The sequence below is a fragment of the Rhinolophus hipposideros genome, assembly GCF_964194185.1.
Source record: "Rhinolophus hipposideros genome assembly, chromosome: 17".
Taxonomy (NCBI): Eukaryota; Metazoa; Chordata; class Mammalia; order Chiroptera; family Rhinolophidae; genus Rhinolophus; species Rhinolophus hipposideros.
The window spans coordinates 5,813,092-5,826,833 of NC_138063.1; the positions used below are offsets into that span (position 1 = coordinate 5,813,092).

At 37.7% G+C, this 13,742-nt stretch overlaps 1 protein-coding gene across 4 annotated transcripts in view; it reads left to right on the forward strand.

Moving 5' to 3' along the window:
• The window catches only part of RTTN (rotatin), a 132,235-nt gene that overhangs the window by 43,054 nt on the left and 75,439 nt on the right, over positions 1–13,742 (forward strand). For all 4 annotated transcript variants that reach the window (XR_013995298.1, XM_081078984.1, XM_081078985.1 and 1 more), the window contains 6 exons: positions 1,909–2,005; positions 2,648–2,716; positions 6,452–6,640; positions 7,274–7,513; positions 8,679–8,823; positions 12,006–12,160. Coding sequence is in view for 3 of the 4 variants with exons in the window: in XM_081078984.1 (XP_080935110.1) it covers positions 1,909–2,005; positions 2,648–2,716; positions 6,452–6,640; positions 7,274–7,513; positions 8,679–8,823; positions 12,006–12,160 (895 nt within the window). In the remaining variant the exon portion in view is untranslated. The remainder of the gene's footprint in view (positions 1–1,908; positions 2,006–2,647; positions 2,717–6,451; positions 6,641–7,273; positions 7,514–8,678; positions 8,824–12,005; positions 12,161–13,742) is intronic.

Sequence of the window (13,742 nt, forward strand, 5' to 3'; positions counted from 1 at the left end):
ACCTACTAGAGTCAGAGTCTCTTCCTGAGGCACCATCATTTGCCCTTTGGGTATTTAACAATTTTTCTGTCTCGTTGATGTTTGCAAAAATGAGTGAGTCTGAAAATGGGTTACAGTATCTCTCATTAATGGATTTAGTTTTAGGGTAAATTTAGTTAATTTGTTGTTCTTTTCCCCTAAAAGAAAGGGTTTATTGAGCTCAATGCTTGCCAGAAAAAGGGCTATGTCCTGGGGTGTGAAGCCCATTCCAGAAGCAACAGCAGCAGCAGCGGGGCTGGATGCAGAAGACCGTGTGTTCCCCCAAACTAGTTTTCAGCCAGCTGCTCACCCAGGAAAATGCATTCCTTGGGAAACATTTATTGAGCACATACCTTGTGTTAGGGGCAACATTAGACCCTTGGGATAGTTTGATGAGCCTGGTAAGTGACCCTCGTGGAGACTGAAAAATAACTACATAATGCAGTGTAATAATAATACCTATAATAGTGGAATTCATGTACCCAGTGGAAGTGCTCCTCAGTAGACGGGGTGGTGGGGAAACATCAGAGAATGCTTCTGGGAAATGTGACATCTAAGCTGGAATTTCAGAAATTAAATATAAGAGAAAAGTAAGAAATTTAATTTGTTTTTAGTGACTTACAGGATTTCTTTTGTAACATAAATAGAAAACCTATGCCTGATTTTATGTGACTATTTTCTCCTAACTTTTCTATCTTTTAAAATGTATTTAGTATATTTTTAACTTTAAATATTTTATGGAAATATATAAAGCTTTTCTGTTACAGCAAGTGGGGCTTTCGTCATGCTCTGAAAGGAGGGCCGACTCTGATTCCAAATTCAAAATTCCAAATATGCTTCTGTACTTTCTCGTACTATGTTTATAGTGTTGTTTAAAAAACATCGTTAGTCTCCTTCAAATCGATTTTGGTATATAGTGTAAGGCAGGGATCTGAATCTATTTTTTCCATATTGTAGGCAGTTGTATTGCAATAATTTCTTATGTATTTGGATATATGGCTCATTCTGTTTCCACTGATATGAAATGTACTTTATCACAATTTCGTACATGTATCTCTGTTTCTTTACTTTTGATTTCATTGCTATTTTTAATTATGCCAATGATATAACGATGTTTTCCTTTCCTTGTAGTTAGGAAAAGTACCTTCTTTCAAAACTAATTTTTTTGTGGCTTCCCTGTATTTGCTAACTGTGTCATGTTGCCATTCCTGCATGATTGGTTTAATCACCATACGTATTTGGTTAGAATTTCTTAAGTTTCAAACACTGGGAAATGGTGGCACTGGGAATGTTACAGAGGTGAAAACTGAGGCTTATTAATGTCAAGGATTTGACCAGGCCGCTTAGCTGAATAGGAAGTGGTTGGTACCCACACTATGTGTATTAGTTTAGACAACTTTCGTTTTCCATCAGCTCATTGTAATAAACAGGACATACAAACTGAAACAACATCACCAGCGCAAGCTCCTTTTAAAGTCAGTGCCACGTTCTAGGATTATATGTATAGGAAAGGGCAGATATTATAAAATAAGGAGAGCTTTCAGTGAGCGAACTTTAGCTAGTTAGATGACTTGGCAAATCCTTCCTAGACGCTGGGTCAGTGTGCGTCTCTGGTGAACTGAAACCAGGCGGTATCTGGTGAATGGGTCTGGTCCTCTGGGCCTCACGGCCCCACCCACACCCACGGGACAGCAGCTCTGTGTGGCATAAGCCGGTCTGATGATTCACATGGACTTGGAAATTTGAGAGCCACTGTTTTAGTGATGTCAGTTTACCTGGGTTAATGAGTATGGCGTGCCTTCCCTTCGAGTTAAGATATTTGAAATTGGAAGTTCATTTTTTCTAGAGGTAAAAACATTTCATGAAGTTATGCTTCTTTTTATTTCCCAGTTTCCTTGATATTTCACGAGGATTGTACCATCGTGACTGAGGTCGGAGCATTATTTTGCCTTCTTTTATTTGATGAAGTATCAAGAATGGATATGTGGTGAGCTCTAAGACTTAAAACGTTTTTACTCTCAATGATTTATCTGAGGTTTCTGATGCAATCTTACATGACGCATGGAAATCTCTGACTTACGCAGCTTATGCTGTCGAAGGTGGATACACCACGGTATGATTTTTGGTCGAGTACGCAGCATTGAAAAGCCCATTGGCTGAAAAAAATCTTCCTGAACTTGTATTTTTGAACATTACTAAGTACAAATTTAAACATTGCAGTAATTTTTGTCAGTAATACATTTTTCGTCCATACTTTCAAGTTTGCATGCATTTTCTTTAATATCTTATTTAAAAAAACCTTTAGGAAGATGTTTAGGATGACAATACCTGATTTACAGTGACCGTGAGCAGGATCATTTTGGGGGGAGGGCACAGATCCACCCTCATCGTGAGTCCTTCATTATATAGACTTCCCAAAGAAAAGCGTAATTTACTTTTCATAAGCAAATCCAGGTAGCAGCAAACACGTTCTGACTGTAGGAAATGGTACCACCAATTGCAACTCGTGATTTGAGTTTCAGTCAGGGGAGTGAAACAAGTTGTATTTGTTGGACAAAGCTCTGCTTCACTCAGTTGTTTCTTTCCTTTTGTGTGTGTATGTGTGTTTTTTTTTTCTTTCATGAAATAGGTCTGTTAATCCTCCCAGTAAACCTTCTTCACCATCAGTCTTCAGTTTGCCTGTTTCAGTTTTTAGAAGGTAACATTTATTTCTTTGATTTTCTTGAAAGTAAACTATTGTTACGGAAATGGATATCAGAATCTATAATTTGTGATAGTTTTTGTATAGCATTTAAACCACATGACTTGTAGTGTTTTAATGCCCCCTTCTAGTGGTGCTTTGCAGAGTTCAGTGGGTGTATGTCCCCACCACCAAGTGTTTATTTTGGTATCATTTGCGTCTACAGAAAAGTTGGAAGAACTACACATGAGCACCGGCATATATCCTCATCCTAGAATCAGCAGTTGTTAACTCATGGGCCTTTTTTCTGTCTCTCTCTCAATATACCTATTTATTTATATATAATTTTTTCTCCTGACTCATTGGAAAATAAGTTTCAGACATAATTTTACTTTCTTCCTAATTGTTCTAGCATGTACCTGCTTAAATCTTAAATTAAGGTACACTTTCCTACATAACCACTATACTATGCAGGATTTCATGTAAGAAGATTAAACATAATTCTGTAACATGATTCAGTTTCTCCTGTTATACCCCAAATATTCTGTATAGATTTTTTTTTAAAATGCAGGATCTAATCAAGGTCCTGAATTGCATTTGGTTTCCGTCTCTTTTGAGACTTTTTAAAAAGTGAATTGTTTTTAGTGAAGTATAGCACATACAAAGTATAAAAATCATAAGAGTATTGTTCATAAATTTTTCCAAAGAAATCCACGCATGTAACTACTATACAGATTAAGAGACACAGTCTTACTAGCATGCCAGGAAACCCTTTCAGACTTCTTTATTACTTTCTACCATTGCCAGAGGTAATTCTATTTTAAGTTTTGTTACTGTACATTATTTTTGCTGGCTTTCGGGCTTTATAAATGGAGTATACTTTTGTATTTGGTTTCTTCTGCTCACTTGAAGAGATTTGTGTGTCATCGCATGAAGCAGTAGTTGGGTCATTGTCATGGCTGCGTAGTGTCCAGTGTAGGAATGGGCAGCCCTGCTTTACTGTCCGTCCTGTCGCGGATGGACGTGTGCTTTGTTTCCGGTTTGGAGCTAAAGCGAACAAATGACTAAGAGCATCCTCGACACACAGAGTCAGAGGGTATTTCTCTATGTAGTAGACGCTTCCACAGTCTTCCAAGTGGCTGTGCTGCTTTGAATCCCAGCAGCTGTGTGACAGCACCAGTACCAGCTGCTCCACCCTCCCCAGCCCTGGTGCTTGCATCACCCACTCTGGTTGTCTTTGTGTAAGAACATCCGTAACAGCTTTATGTACAGTCATCACAAGCTAGAAACATCCCCATGTCCAACAACAGGGAGAACTGATAAATGAACGGTGCTATGTTCATACAACGAATTACTACACAATCTTTAAAAACTACTCGTCTCACAGTGGCATGAGTTTCATAGACATAGTGTTGACTGAAGGAAGCCACAAAAGAACATACATTTCCATTTACTTAAAGTTTCTCAACAGATCAATTGATCCATGGTGAGAGAAGTCAGAATAGTAGTTACCTCTTGCAGGAAGGTGAAGAGAGTGATTGACAAGGAAAGGAGACAAAGACACTCTGAAGGGACGGAAATGTCCTGTATTTTATTCTGGGTGGTGGTTACACGTGAATACATATATAATATAAAAATTCATCAGGCTGTCCACTTAAAATCTGTGTAAAATCTTAAGAAAACTGATTAATTTAAAAATAACATTTCATTGCTTAGCAGATATATTACATACAGTATAACCATTTTCATTGCCTATAATATTCTATTGTTAGACTGTACCACAGTTTGTTGATTCTCCTGTCAAAGGATACTTGGGTTGATTCTGGGTTTTTGCCCCTGTTTGCACGCCTGCAAACATTATTGTATGTGTCTCTGGGTGTATGCGTGTAAGAGTTCCTCTTGGATGCATTCCTTGGTTGTAGACATGGCCCGGTCTTCATCGTCTTCAGGTTTGGCTAATACAACACGACGACAGGAGGTCGTGCTGGGGATGAGATGACACGGGTGGGTGCTGGAGCTGCCTTGGCTGAGAAGCCCCACGTCCAGTAGGAAACGTGATCCCCAGTGAGTGTCCAGGGCCCACAGACTGCGTCACCCGAGCACAGCACTGGGGCGTGCTCCGCTGTGGCCTCCCAGTGCATTTACACGGTTCCCACACCTCCCAGGCCACACGCAGGGCCATTCTTATTGAGCACAGCAGCTTGTGACCTTGTCCGTATCCATATCTGTTTGGTTGTCCTGGGGGAAAGAGCCAGAGAGTTTTATGCAAGACCGTATCTGTCCCCAGGGGGACTAAAGGGTTTTGCTATTGCTTCACACACTGTGATGTTGTCATTTTTATAATCGCTGCCCATCTGGTGGATGTGCACTGGTTTCTGGTACTCTTTGCTTGTTATTATTTTCTTCCTTCTTTGTTCTTTAGGCTTAATTTGTAGTTATTTTCTAACTTATTAAAGGATTGACTGTTGATTGATAGTCTTACCTCTTTCCATTTAGTGCAAGTCCTTCCAAGTAGGCGCCTGTCTTGTCCTTTTGACATAGCCCCATGAATTTTTTCATACTCTCTTGCTTTCTGGGACAAAGAGATGTCCAGGGTTCACCTTTGATTTCTCAGTCTCAGACCTAGCATTAACCATTTCTCTAAGGAGCCCTGGTTACATTTGTGGATAATTCCAATTTTTAAAAAAAATTATTGAGGTGACATGCGTTAATAAAATTACATAGATTTCAAGTGTACAATTCTATAATACATCATCTGTATATTGCATTGTGTGCTCACCACCTAAAGCCAAGTCTCCTTCCATCACCTTTTACCCTTTCTACTTTCCCTCTTCCCCCTTTCTCTCTGGTAACCACTATATTGTTGTCTGAATATTCCAATTTTTAAAAAGTATTATCTTTACTTAAATTATGCATCCTGATTTGTATATAGAACTCTACCTTAGCCTCGTTTATTGACATGCATGAAATGGAAAAGCAACACTAAATTTGCCCATAGAAATCTTTAGTATTTATCTAACATTAGTCACAGATGTGTGAATTAGGGGTTTGGGATATGTTTTATTAGCAATATTTTTTAACATTTGAACATACTAGTAGACATTGCTGTCCTGTTAAACACTGTTAAATTAATTTTGACTGGTTTAAAAGATACGGCTATTAAATCTGTTTTTGGTTTAAAAAATGCTCCTGGGTTCTCTTGGTGACACACAGTGATCAAGCATATTGATCATGCAACTGTGTTATCATGTGAAAATGGTAAATTGTGATTCTGTCACTGAGTGATGCAGTGCACTTAGGCAATTGATGTAGCCTCTGTTAGACTCATTTTCATCTTCTGTAAAATGGGTACCTTGTTGATATGCCATGTAACTGAATGAATGATAAATAACATACAGTGTTTGGTATAAAGTGGGCGTTCATGTTTTAGCTGAACACCTTTCACTGTAGCTGTGGGTCTTGGTTTCAAGGGGTGTTAGTCATCTTGGCAAACAACTCTGGTACAACGTAGAATATGGTAGGTCCTCAGGTAAGAGTTAATAAAGTGTTTTGGGGAGTTTAGTGGATGACAAAAGAATAGTTGAAATAGTATATAGATAAATAAAGCATGATAACTATTAAAAATGGGGACCATGAGAGATCTTTGCATGTTATAGAATGGGAGGCATAGAACTTAGCCCTCATTGTGGCTCATCCTTTTGAGTAGCATTTAAAAATTTAACAGTTGGTAATTGTTTTATACATTTTCTTTAGGTATCACCTGCCAGTCCATGTACTTGGCCACCATGCTGTGAGTCCTTATGCCATAGTTTTGCCGTTATCCGCTGATTGTTTAGCCTTGAAGCCCGTCTCAGATATGCTGAGAATAGCTTGGAACCTGTCATGGTATCATGGGAGTGACAATCTGTTGAAGCAAATGAGCTCCGAAACAAAAATCCAAGAGTAAGCTGTTACGTATAGTAGTTGAAAAAGCATTCATATTTAACTAGTCATAATTAATTAGTTAGGTTTTATGTTTCCTTTAGGTCAAGTAGTTTTTTTTTTTTACTTACCTGATTCTGCTTTTGCACTGAAGATTATAATTTTTACTTTGTTTTAAAGATTACAGGTGTTCATTACTTTTTAAAAACTCTCACACAAGGAAATTAAAAAACAGTTCACCTATGCTATTTTAGAGATTATATAATGTTTAGTTAGTTAATAGATATAAATCACTAGGAAGAGTGTTTTGGATTAGAGTAAAAGGTCAGTAACTATATGTACAAATGTTATCATAACTGTGATGATAATGATGAATACTTCTGAATATCTTAATAGTCTAATCTGTCAGTACTTTCTTATTAGGATGAAAATTATATCTGTGCAACCAGGAAAATGTCAGTATGAACTCTTAAGATGTTGGTGTAAAAGCCTCATATTGATAGGTATACACTTAATATTGACTCTTTTGGCTATGAGTCAACCTTTAATTAAAAGAAAATGAAGATGAAACAATTTTTGGGCGAGAGCTTATGAATAAAAGTGAGCTTTTACTTACTTAGCTTCATGTTCCTTTCTTTTTTTCTATTTGTTTAGATTTTTAGATGCGTTGACATTGTCCTCAGAGGACACGCTTGCTCTGAAGGTGACACACACAGCCAGTGGATTGAAGGACTGTCTCCATGCCATTGTGCAGGCTGCAGCCCACAGGGAAGTAAGGGCTGCTGTCACAAGGATGAGTTTTTATTTTCTGAACGACAGATTGTCTCTAAAGGGTGGCACTGGCCTGTGTGGCGTTACCTTGCAGTCCCTGGCTTGGCACACCACATTGAACAGGTCAGTGTAAGCGCACGTCTGCCAGTTTCAAAGACCCGGATTGAATTGTGTTTGGGTTCGTCTCCATACCTCTGACCATAAGAGCATGAATTCTTACTGTTGATATCATGAGAGAAATGTTTTTATAGAAAGAAAAACCCCATGATAGTTATCTGTAATAACTATCTAATAATAGCAAAAAAGAACAATTTTAACTTAATCTCTGCATTTTGGAAGGAATTATTAATAAACATATTTAAAAAATATCCTATCATGGAAACTTTTATAAAGGTAAATGACTAGGATAAGACATGAATGAGCAAACTGAATGTTTATTTTTGTTCGTATTACAAACGACCCAGGACAGCAGTAGATTGGCTAGCAGGCTTGGTGCCCCTGCAGCAGACTGTTTTGTTTTGCTTTTGTTTTTATTCCATAAATAAATCATCTCATTTTTCTTTTTACTTTGAATTTCATGACGTTGATTACCATGTGGAGGTCCATGAGTAGCTATGGAAAAGGCTCTAGCTTGTCCCTGGCAGCAGAGGGTTGTTGCCTTTGAAACAAATAAGACTGACACGCAGTGGTTGGCAGCAGTGTTACATTTTAGTCTTCATGTAACTCTGTTATAAAATGTGTAACTTTCTTATTAAATAAAGAAGTGTGCAGTTTTCAAAATTCGAGGTTAAATGAGTTTCCGAAATGTTAACTCGTTGATTTAGGTGAGCTCTCGCCATTTAGACTTCTGACTTGGCTTTTCCAGTGGTGGGCTGGAGCCAGCCACCCTGGCTGGTGGTTAAATTGTCAGGAATTTTGAAAGTTAGTTGGTTTACACAGAGCCATTCTTTAAAATTAAATTATGTGAACTTACAATTAAATGATATGAAAATAAAGGTAATGATTATGCAGACGTTGTTCCTCCTAATTATTTTACAGCTCTGTACTCTGGAGGTAGTTTGTATCTGTTATGCAGCTGTGTTGCAGAACTGCTATGAACAGTGTGCTACTGTGCATCTCGCCACGACTCTGTCACATGGGGGCTTGCAGTCGGCCCTGGGGATATTTACACTATGGGAATTGGCAAACAGCAAATCAGCACCCCGTTCCTCAGTCGTGTTCCATATTTATTAATATACCATAGCACTCTAAGAGCTAGAAACCACAATTTTGGTCTTCTTTATTGTAGGTTTTTACAAGTGCTTCCTGCTTGCACCGAGGATGAGAAACTGCTAATAGATATCATACATTTTTTAAATAAGTTATTGAAGGAACAAAGGAAAAATTCATCAGTGGAACTTCTAACCTGGCTTCTAGAATTACTTCTTAGACATGTAAGTAAGTGTCATTGAGGTATTTGGGTTTTAGGTTTGATGAGTGGTTTATTTGAAAATCATTAATACTACATTATGGAAAGGTATCCTTTTTATATAACGTGTGCTGAGTAAAGTAGTTCTCGTGTTGTAAGAGATAGCTCACAGCAACATGGCCTTCTTGATGGGATCGTGACTAGGCTTATTACTAAAAATCTGCAGAATGAATGAGACCGTCTGTCTGGGTGTTTAACAAAACCTATTATTCTGTGTGTGAGTTTTCTGCTGCCACTGTGTTTTTAAGTGGGGACCTCGAGATGGGGGTAGTACAGATAGGACTGTGGAGAGGAGGGGGAGCAGGGCAGATGGAGGAGTGAGGGGTAAATGATGGGCAGGTGGGAAGGATAAGTCCAACAGTGCTCGGACTGCGTGGCACTTTACTGCAGTAAATACTTGCAGCGCCCACTCCTCAACGGGTTTAGCGGACTTTGTTCTAAGAAGGTGCTAAGAAGCTGGCTCACTATCCACTGTTGGTCTGTTTGTGTGTGTGTGAATACCATATGTATTTACTTAATCTTGCAAAGATAAACCTTTGTACAAGTAATCATGAAAAAAACACAGCCTGAGCACTAAAATGTTATTAAAAGAATCTCTGTGAAGCTTTTCCTAAAGAAAACCAGGTAACTTACTGAGGGAACATTTAGGAACTTTCTGTTATGAAAATTTTGTTTATGTGTTTTACCAAAATATTCATTTATTACAAACATTTTAATTCTTAGGCATTTTAGGAATTTGTTGTACCACTAATCTATATTTTAATGTAATAATACTTGGTTCATATGTAGAATAACCTAGAAGTAGTGAGTTTGAGTACTTTTTTTACAGAATTCTTTTTCGGTGGCAGTTCATAGAGTGAGGCCATAACCTTTTGGTGGGAGGCTATTCCAAACGACACTGACACTGCGTTTGTCTCTTTTCTGGCCGCCTGTCACAGACACATGCACACTTAGAGTCCATGGGGGGCATCGCACATCCTCCTGTTGTGGGTTGCTGGTGGATGGAGAGCTGGGTTCGATGAGTGGTACCTGTGTGCTTGAAGAAAATGAGCCATCATTACAGAAATGGCTGCCTTTGGGAGGTTAGCAGCGACAAAATAGTGGGCCAAGTAGTTGGCGTAAAATTAGGACTGACTACCACTGTCTGAAGACAAAACCTTCAGACTTAATTAAGCACTTGAGATTATTAGCCATCAGTAGAGACATCTGTTCCACTCTCTACTGTACTTGAGGGATGGCAGTTCATCCCCTATTTTAGAAGTGATGTTGCTAAGGTTCCGAATGTTAATTAACATGTCATCAAGGGGACATGTCTCAACAATTTACAAGCAACAAGTTACGACTAGAATGAGATTTTTGGGAGGAGTCTTAATTTTAGGTATATACATACTGCATCAATATGTTCATGTAGGAATCAGTAGCTTCTATTTATTTTTTTATCTGTGTATCAGAATGAGTAATTCTGGGTAATATAATTATATTTTACCAACATAGGATTTACATTAAAAGCAGCTTATTCATTTTGTCAGTGTTACGGGAATTGGAGGGAGTGTGAGTGGGTGGAAGTCAGCTTTTAGCTTTGTGAGGCTATAGAATATATATTTTTATGATTTTATTAAATGTGTATGTTGGTTGTTTCATTCATGTATGAAACATGGAAGTTGTAGTTGTGTTTCATCTAATTTTACTTGATCCAAATGAGGCAGTTCTTGTTCAAGATGAAAGGAAAAGCTGGAAAAACAAAGATGCTTGGGGGTGAAACAGTAATGTAAGTTAACAAGCACAACATCTCTCCCCAATACTTTGCAAAGGCTCTCAAATATATTATTTGTAATTGTGTGTGCCTGATTGAAGTATAACGCTACATACTATATAATGTAAACAACTTGGAATTTTCTTCCCATTTTTTTCATTTCTTTTCCCGAAAGAGAACGTGGTTATTTTTGAGTTGAATTCTTTAGGTGAAGGATTTTGTAACAGCAGTGATAAAATTTTGGCTTTATCTCTCTTTATATGTTGTAATATGCACTACTGATGTGACATAATGCTGGAGAGAGAACATTAACTAGCTTTGAAGTAAAATGGTTCTGAGATGAAGTCCTTGCTCTGTTCATTCTTATGGCTTTGGACAAATTACTTAACCTCTTTAGAAACCTTCATTTGCCCACGTGTAAAATAAGAAAATGCAAATCGTCTAGTTTAATCAAAAAGTTACATGAAATCTTTCTCCTTTTAGCACACTGCCTGTGCCATTATGACGGTTAATATTCCGTGTATCAGTCGATGCTGGGGGTTAATATAATGTTTTCTATTCTAAATATTAGAAATAATCGTACCACATTTTTAAAAATGGAAAACAGGAAAAATTTTAAATAGCATTAGTTTTATTTATATTTTAGGTTATCAAGTTGGCAAAGATTACGAGTCATAATCCTCAGCCTTGATTGGATGCTGTGGACCTCGTCACACCCTGCTTAGCTGCGTGTACTAGTGCACGTTTGGCAGGGACAATTTGGCACTATATATGGACAGCATGAAACTGTTACAGTGTTTCGATGTAGTCATTTCATTGCTTAGAGATTACACAGGACCTAGTCGGGCTTGAGCGCTGAGTGCTGCAGCTCAGTGAAATCGGAAGTCACTCATTACCCAGTGGCTGGTGTGGGAAATCCTCATGGTTGCACAGCAATCAGGTATTAAAATGTTTTTGAAGAACTACTGATAATAACTTTAAGTAAGAAATGGTTATAGTGGATTTTTTTCACTAGATCTCAGTTTTGTTAAAAATACAGAATTACATTATGTTCATTTATACTCACACACATAGAAAAGAGGAGTGTGTACCAGTATACTGAAAGCTGCCATCTCAGTGACATGTGATTATGGGCGTTTTTGTTTTCTCATTGTGTGTCTCTGTATTTTCCATCGTTTTCTGTATCAGATATGCTTTCCTTTTGTTGAGGTGACATATGACACACCTTTTGAGTTTAGAACTCTCCTTTAATGCAGTACAGATCCACACCTACTAGTTAGGTAATAAAACTCTCAATTAATCCAGACCATGATTAGCAATAAAAACCTGTATTGGGAACAAAGTATAGCTCAATTGAGAGTAAAGATATTTTTTTACCAATTTCATTTTCTTAGAGTCCAAACCCACTGTTAGACCTGCTGGTTCTGACAGAGCCACAGGCACGAGAGGAAACAGATGACATCCGGACTGCTGTCAGGCAACAGCTCCAGAAAGAACTGATTGCTCTTTTCAGCACCTTGCTGCTCAGTTTCACGGCCGTTACTGACAGGTACCCTTGTGACTTGGAAGGTTCTGGGACAGCTATAGAACTGAGTTTTCTTTTGATTTCCAAAGAGTTTTTACTTTTCAGTTGCTTCAAATGAAGAGGAGGAAAGACTTGAATACTGATCAGTTGTGGGGGTCTGTTTCTGACGTGGCCTGTTTACAGTTTCACACACAGAGCATTTTGTTGTTCTCTAGGTTTTAGTTCTTGGTCCTCTCTTAATTCTCTTCATATTTACCTGAGTAGTCATATCCATTTCTATGACTTCATAGATTAGTTTTGCATTACTGATTTTCAAATGTATATCTGTGGTTCTGACTTCTTTTTTTTTTTTAGGTTTTAAAATTAGATAAAATATCTATGTTTTAACCATTGATGTCTTTTGGTATTTTCACTGAAGTCTTTTGGTATTTTCACTATGTTGTGCAACTATCACTGTTTAATTCCAGACGTTTTTATTACCCCAAAAAGAAACTGTGTCCATTAAGGCGTCCCTCCCTAATCACCTATTATCCAGGCCCCTGACAACCACTAATCTTCTTCCTGTGTTTATGGATTTGGCAGTTCTGGAAATTTTATATGAATGGAATTAAACAATATATGGCCTTTTGTGTTTGACTCTTTTTACATAACATTGTGTTCAAGGTCCATCTATGTTGTAGCACATACCAGTGCTTATTTCTTCCTATGACTAAATGTAATCCCATGTATGGATAGACCACATTTTGTTTATTCATTTATCTCTTGGTGGACGTTTGAGTCGTTTCCGTCTTTGACTATTTTGAATAGTGCTGCTATGAACATTCGTATACAGGTTTTTGTAGGAACATGTTTTCTGTTCTCGAGTATATACCTAGGACTGGAACTGTTAATTCATGTGGTCACTATGTTTCACTTTTGAGGAAAAGCCAAACTTTTTTCCACAGCATTTATACCGTTTTATTTATTTATTTGTTTGTTTCTTTTTTTATTTATTTTTAAAGAGCGTGCAGCTCACAGTAGCCTTTGTGGGGATTGAACCAGCAACCATGGTGTTATCAGCACCACGCTCTAACCAACTGAGCTAACTGGTCACCCCTGTTTATACCATTTTACATTCCCACCAGCAATGTATGAGTATTCTAATTTTTCCATATCCTTACCAAGGCTTGTTGTTATTAAGTCTTTAGAGAATCATCTATTCCAGTCCTTTTCCTATTTTTGAACTAGGTTTTTTTGTTGTTATTGTTGAGTTTCTTTATATACTCTGGACATTATTAATGCTTTATTAAATATGATTTGCAAAATTTTTTCTAATTCTGTAGGTTGTCTTTCACTCTCTTGATAGTGTCCTTTGATGCACAAAAGTTCCTTATTTGATGAGATCTTCCTGTGCTTAAATCCCAAAACTGTGCTGGAGGGAAGACCTGATCCCACACACATGACATTTTAAACCAACTGAAGTGTCAAAACAGCCCTAATTCAGCTCAACACCTGATTGGATCCAGAAGATCAGCCCCTAACCCAAGTGTTAGGACCAAAGGGCAAGCCATTTCTGTGAGAAATTATTAGGTACTTCATGCTCAGTGCTCTTTTATACAAATGTTTG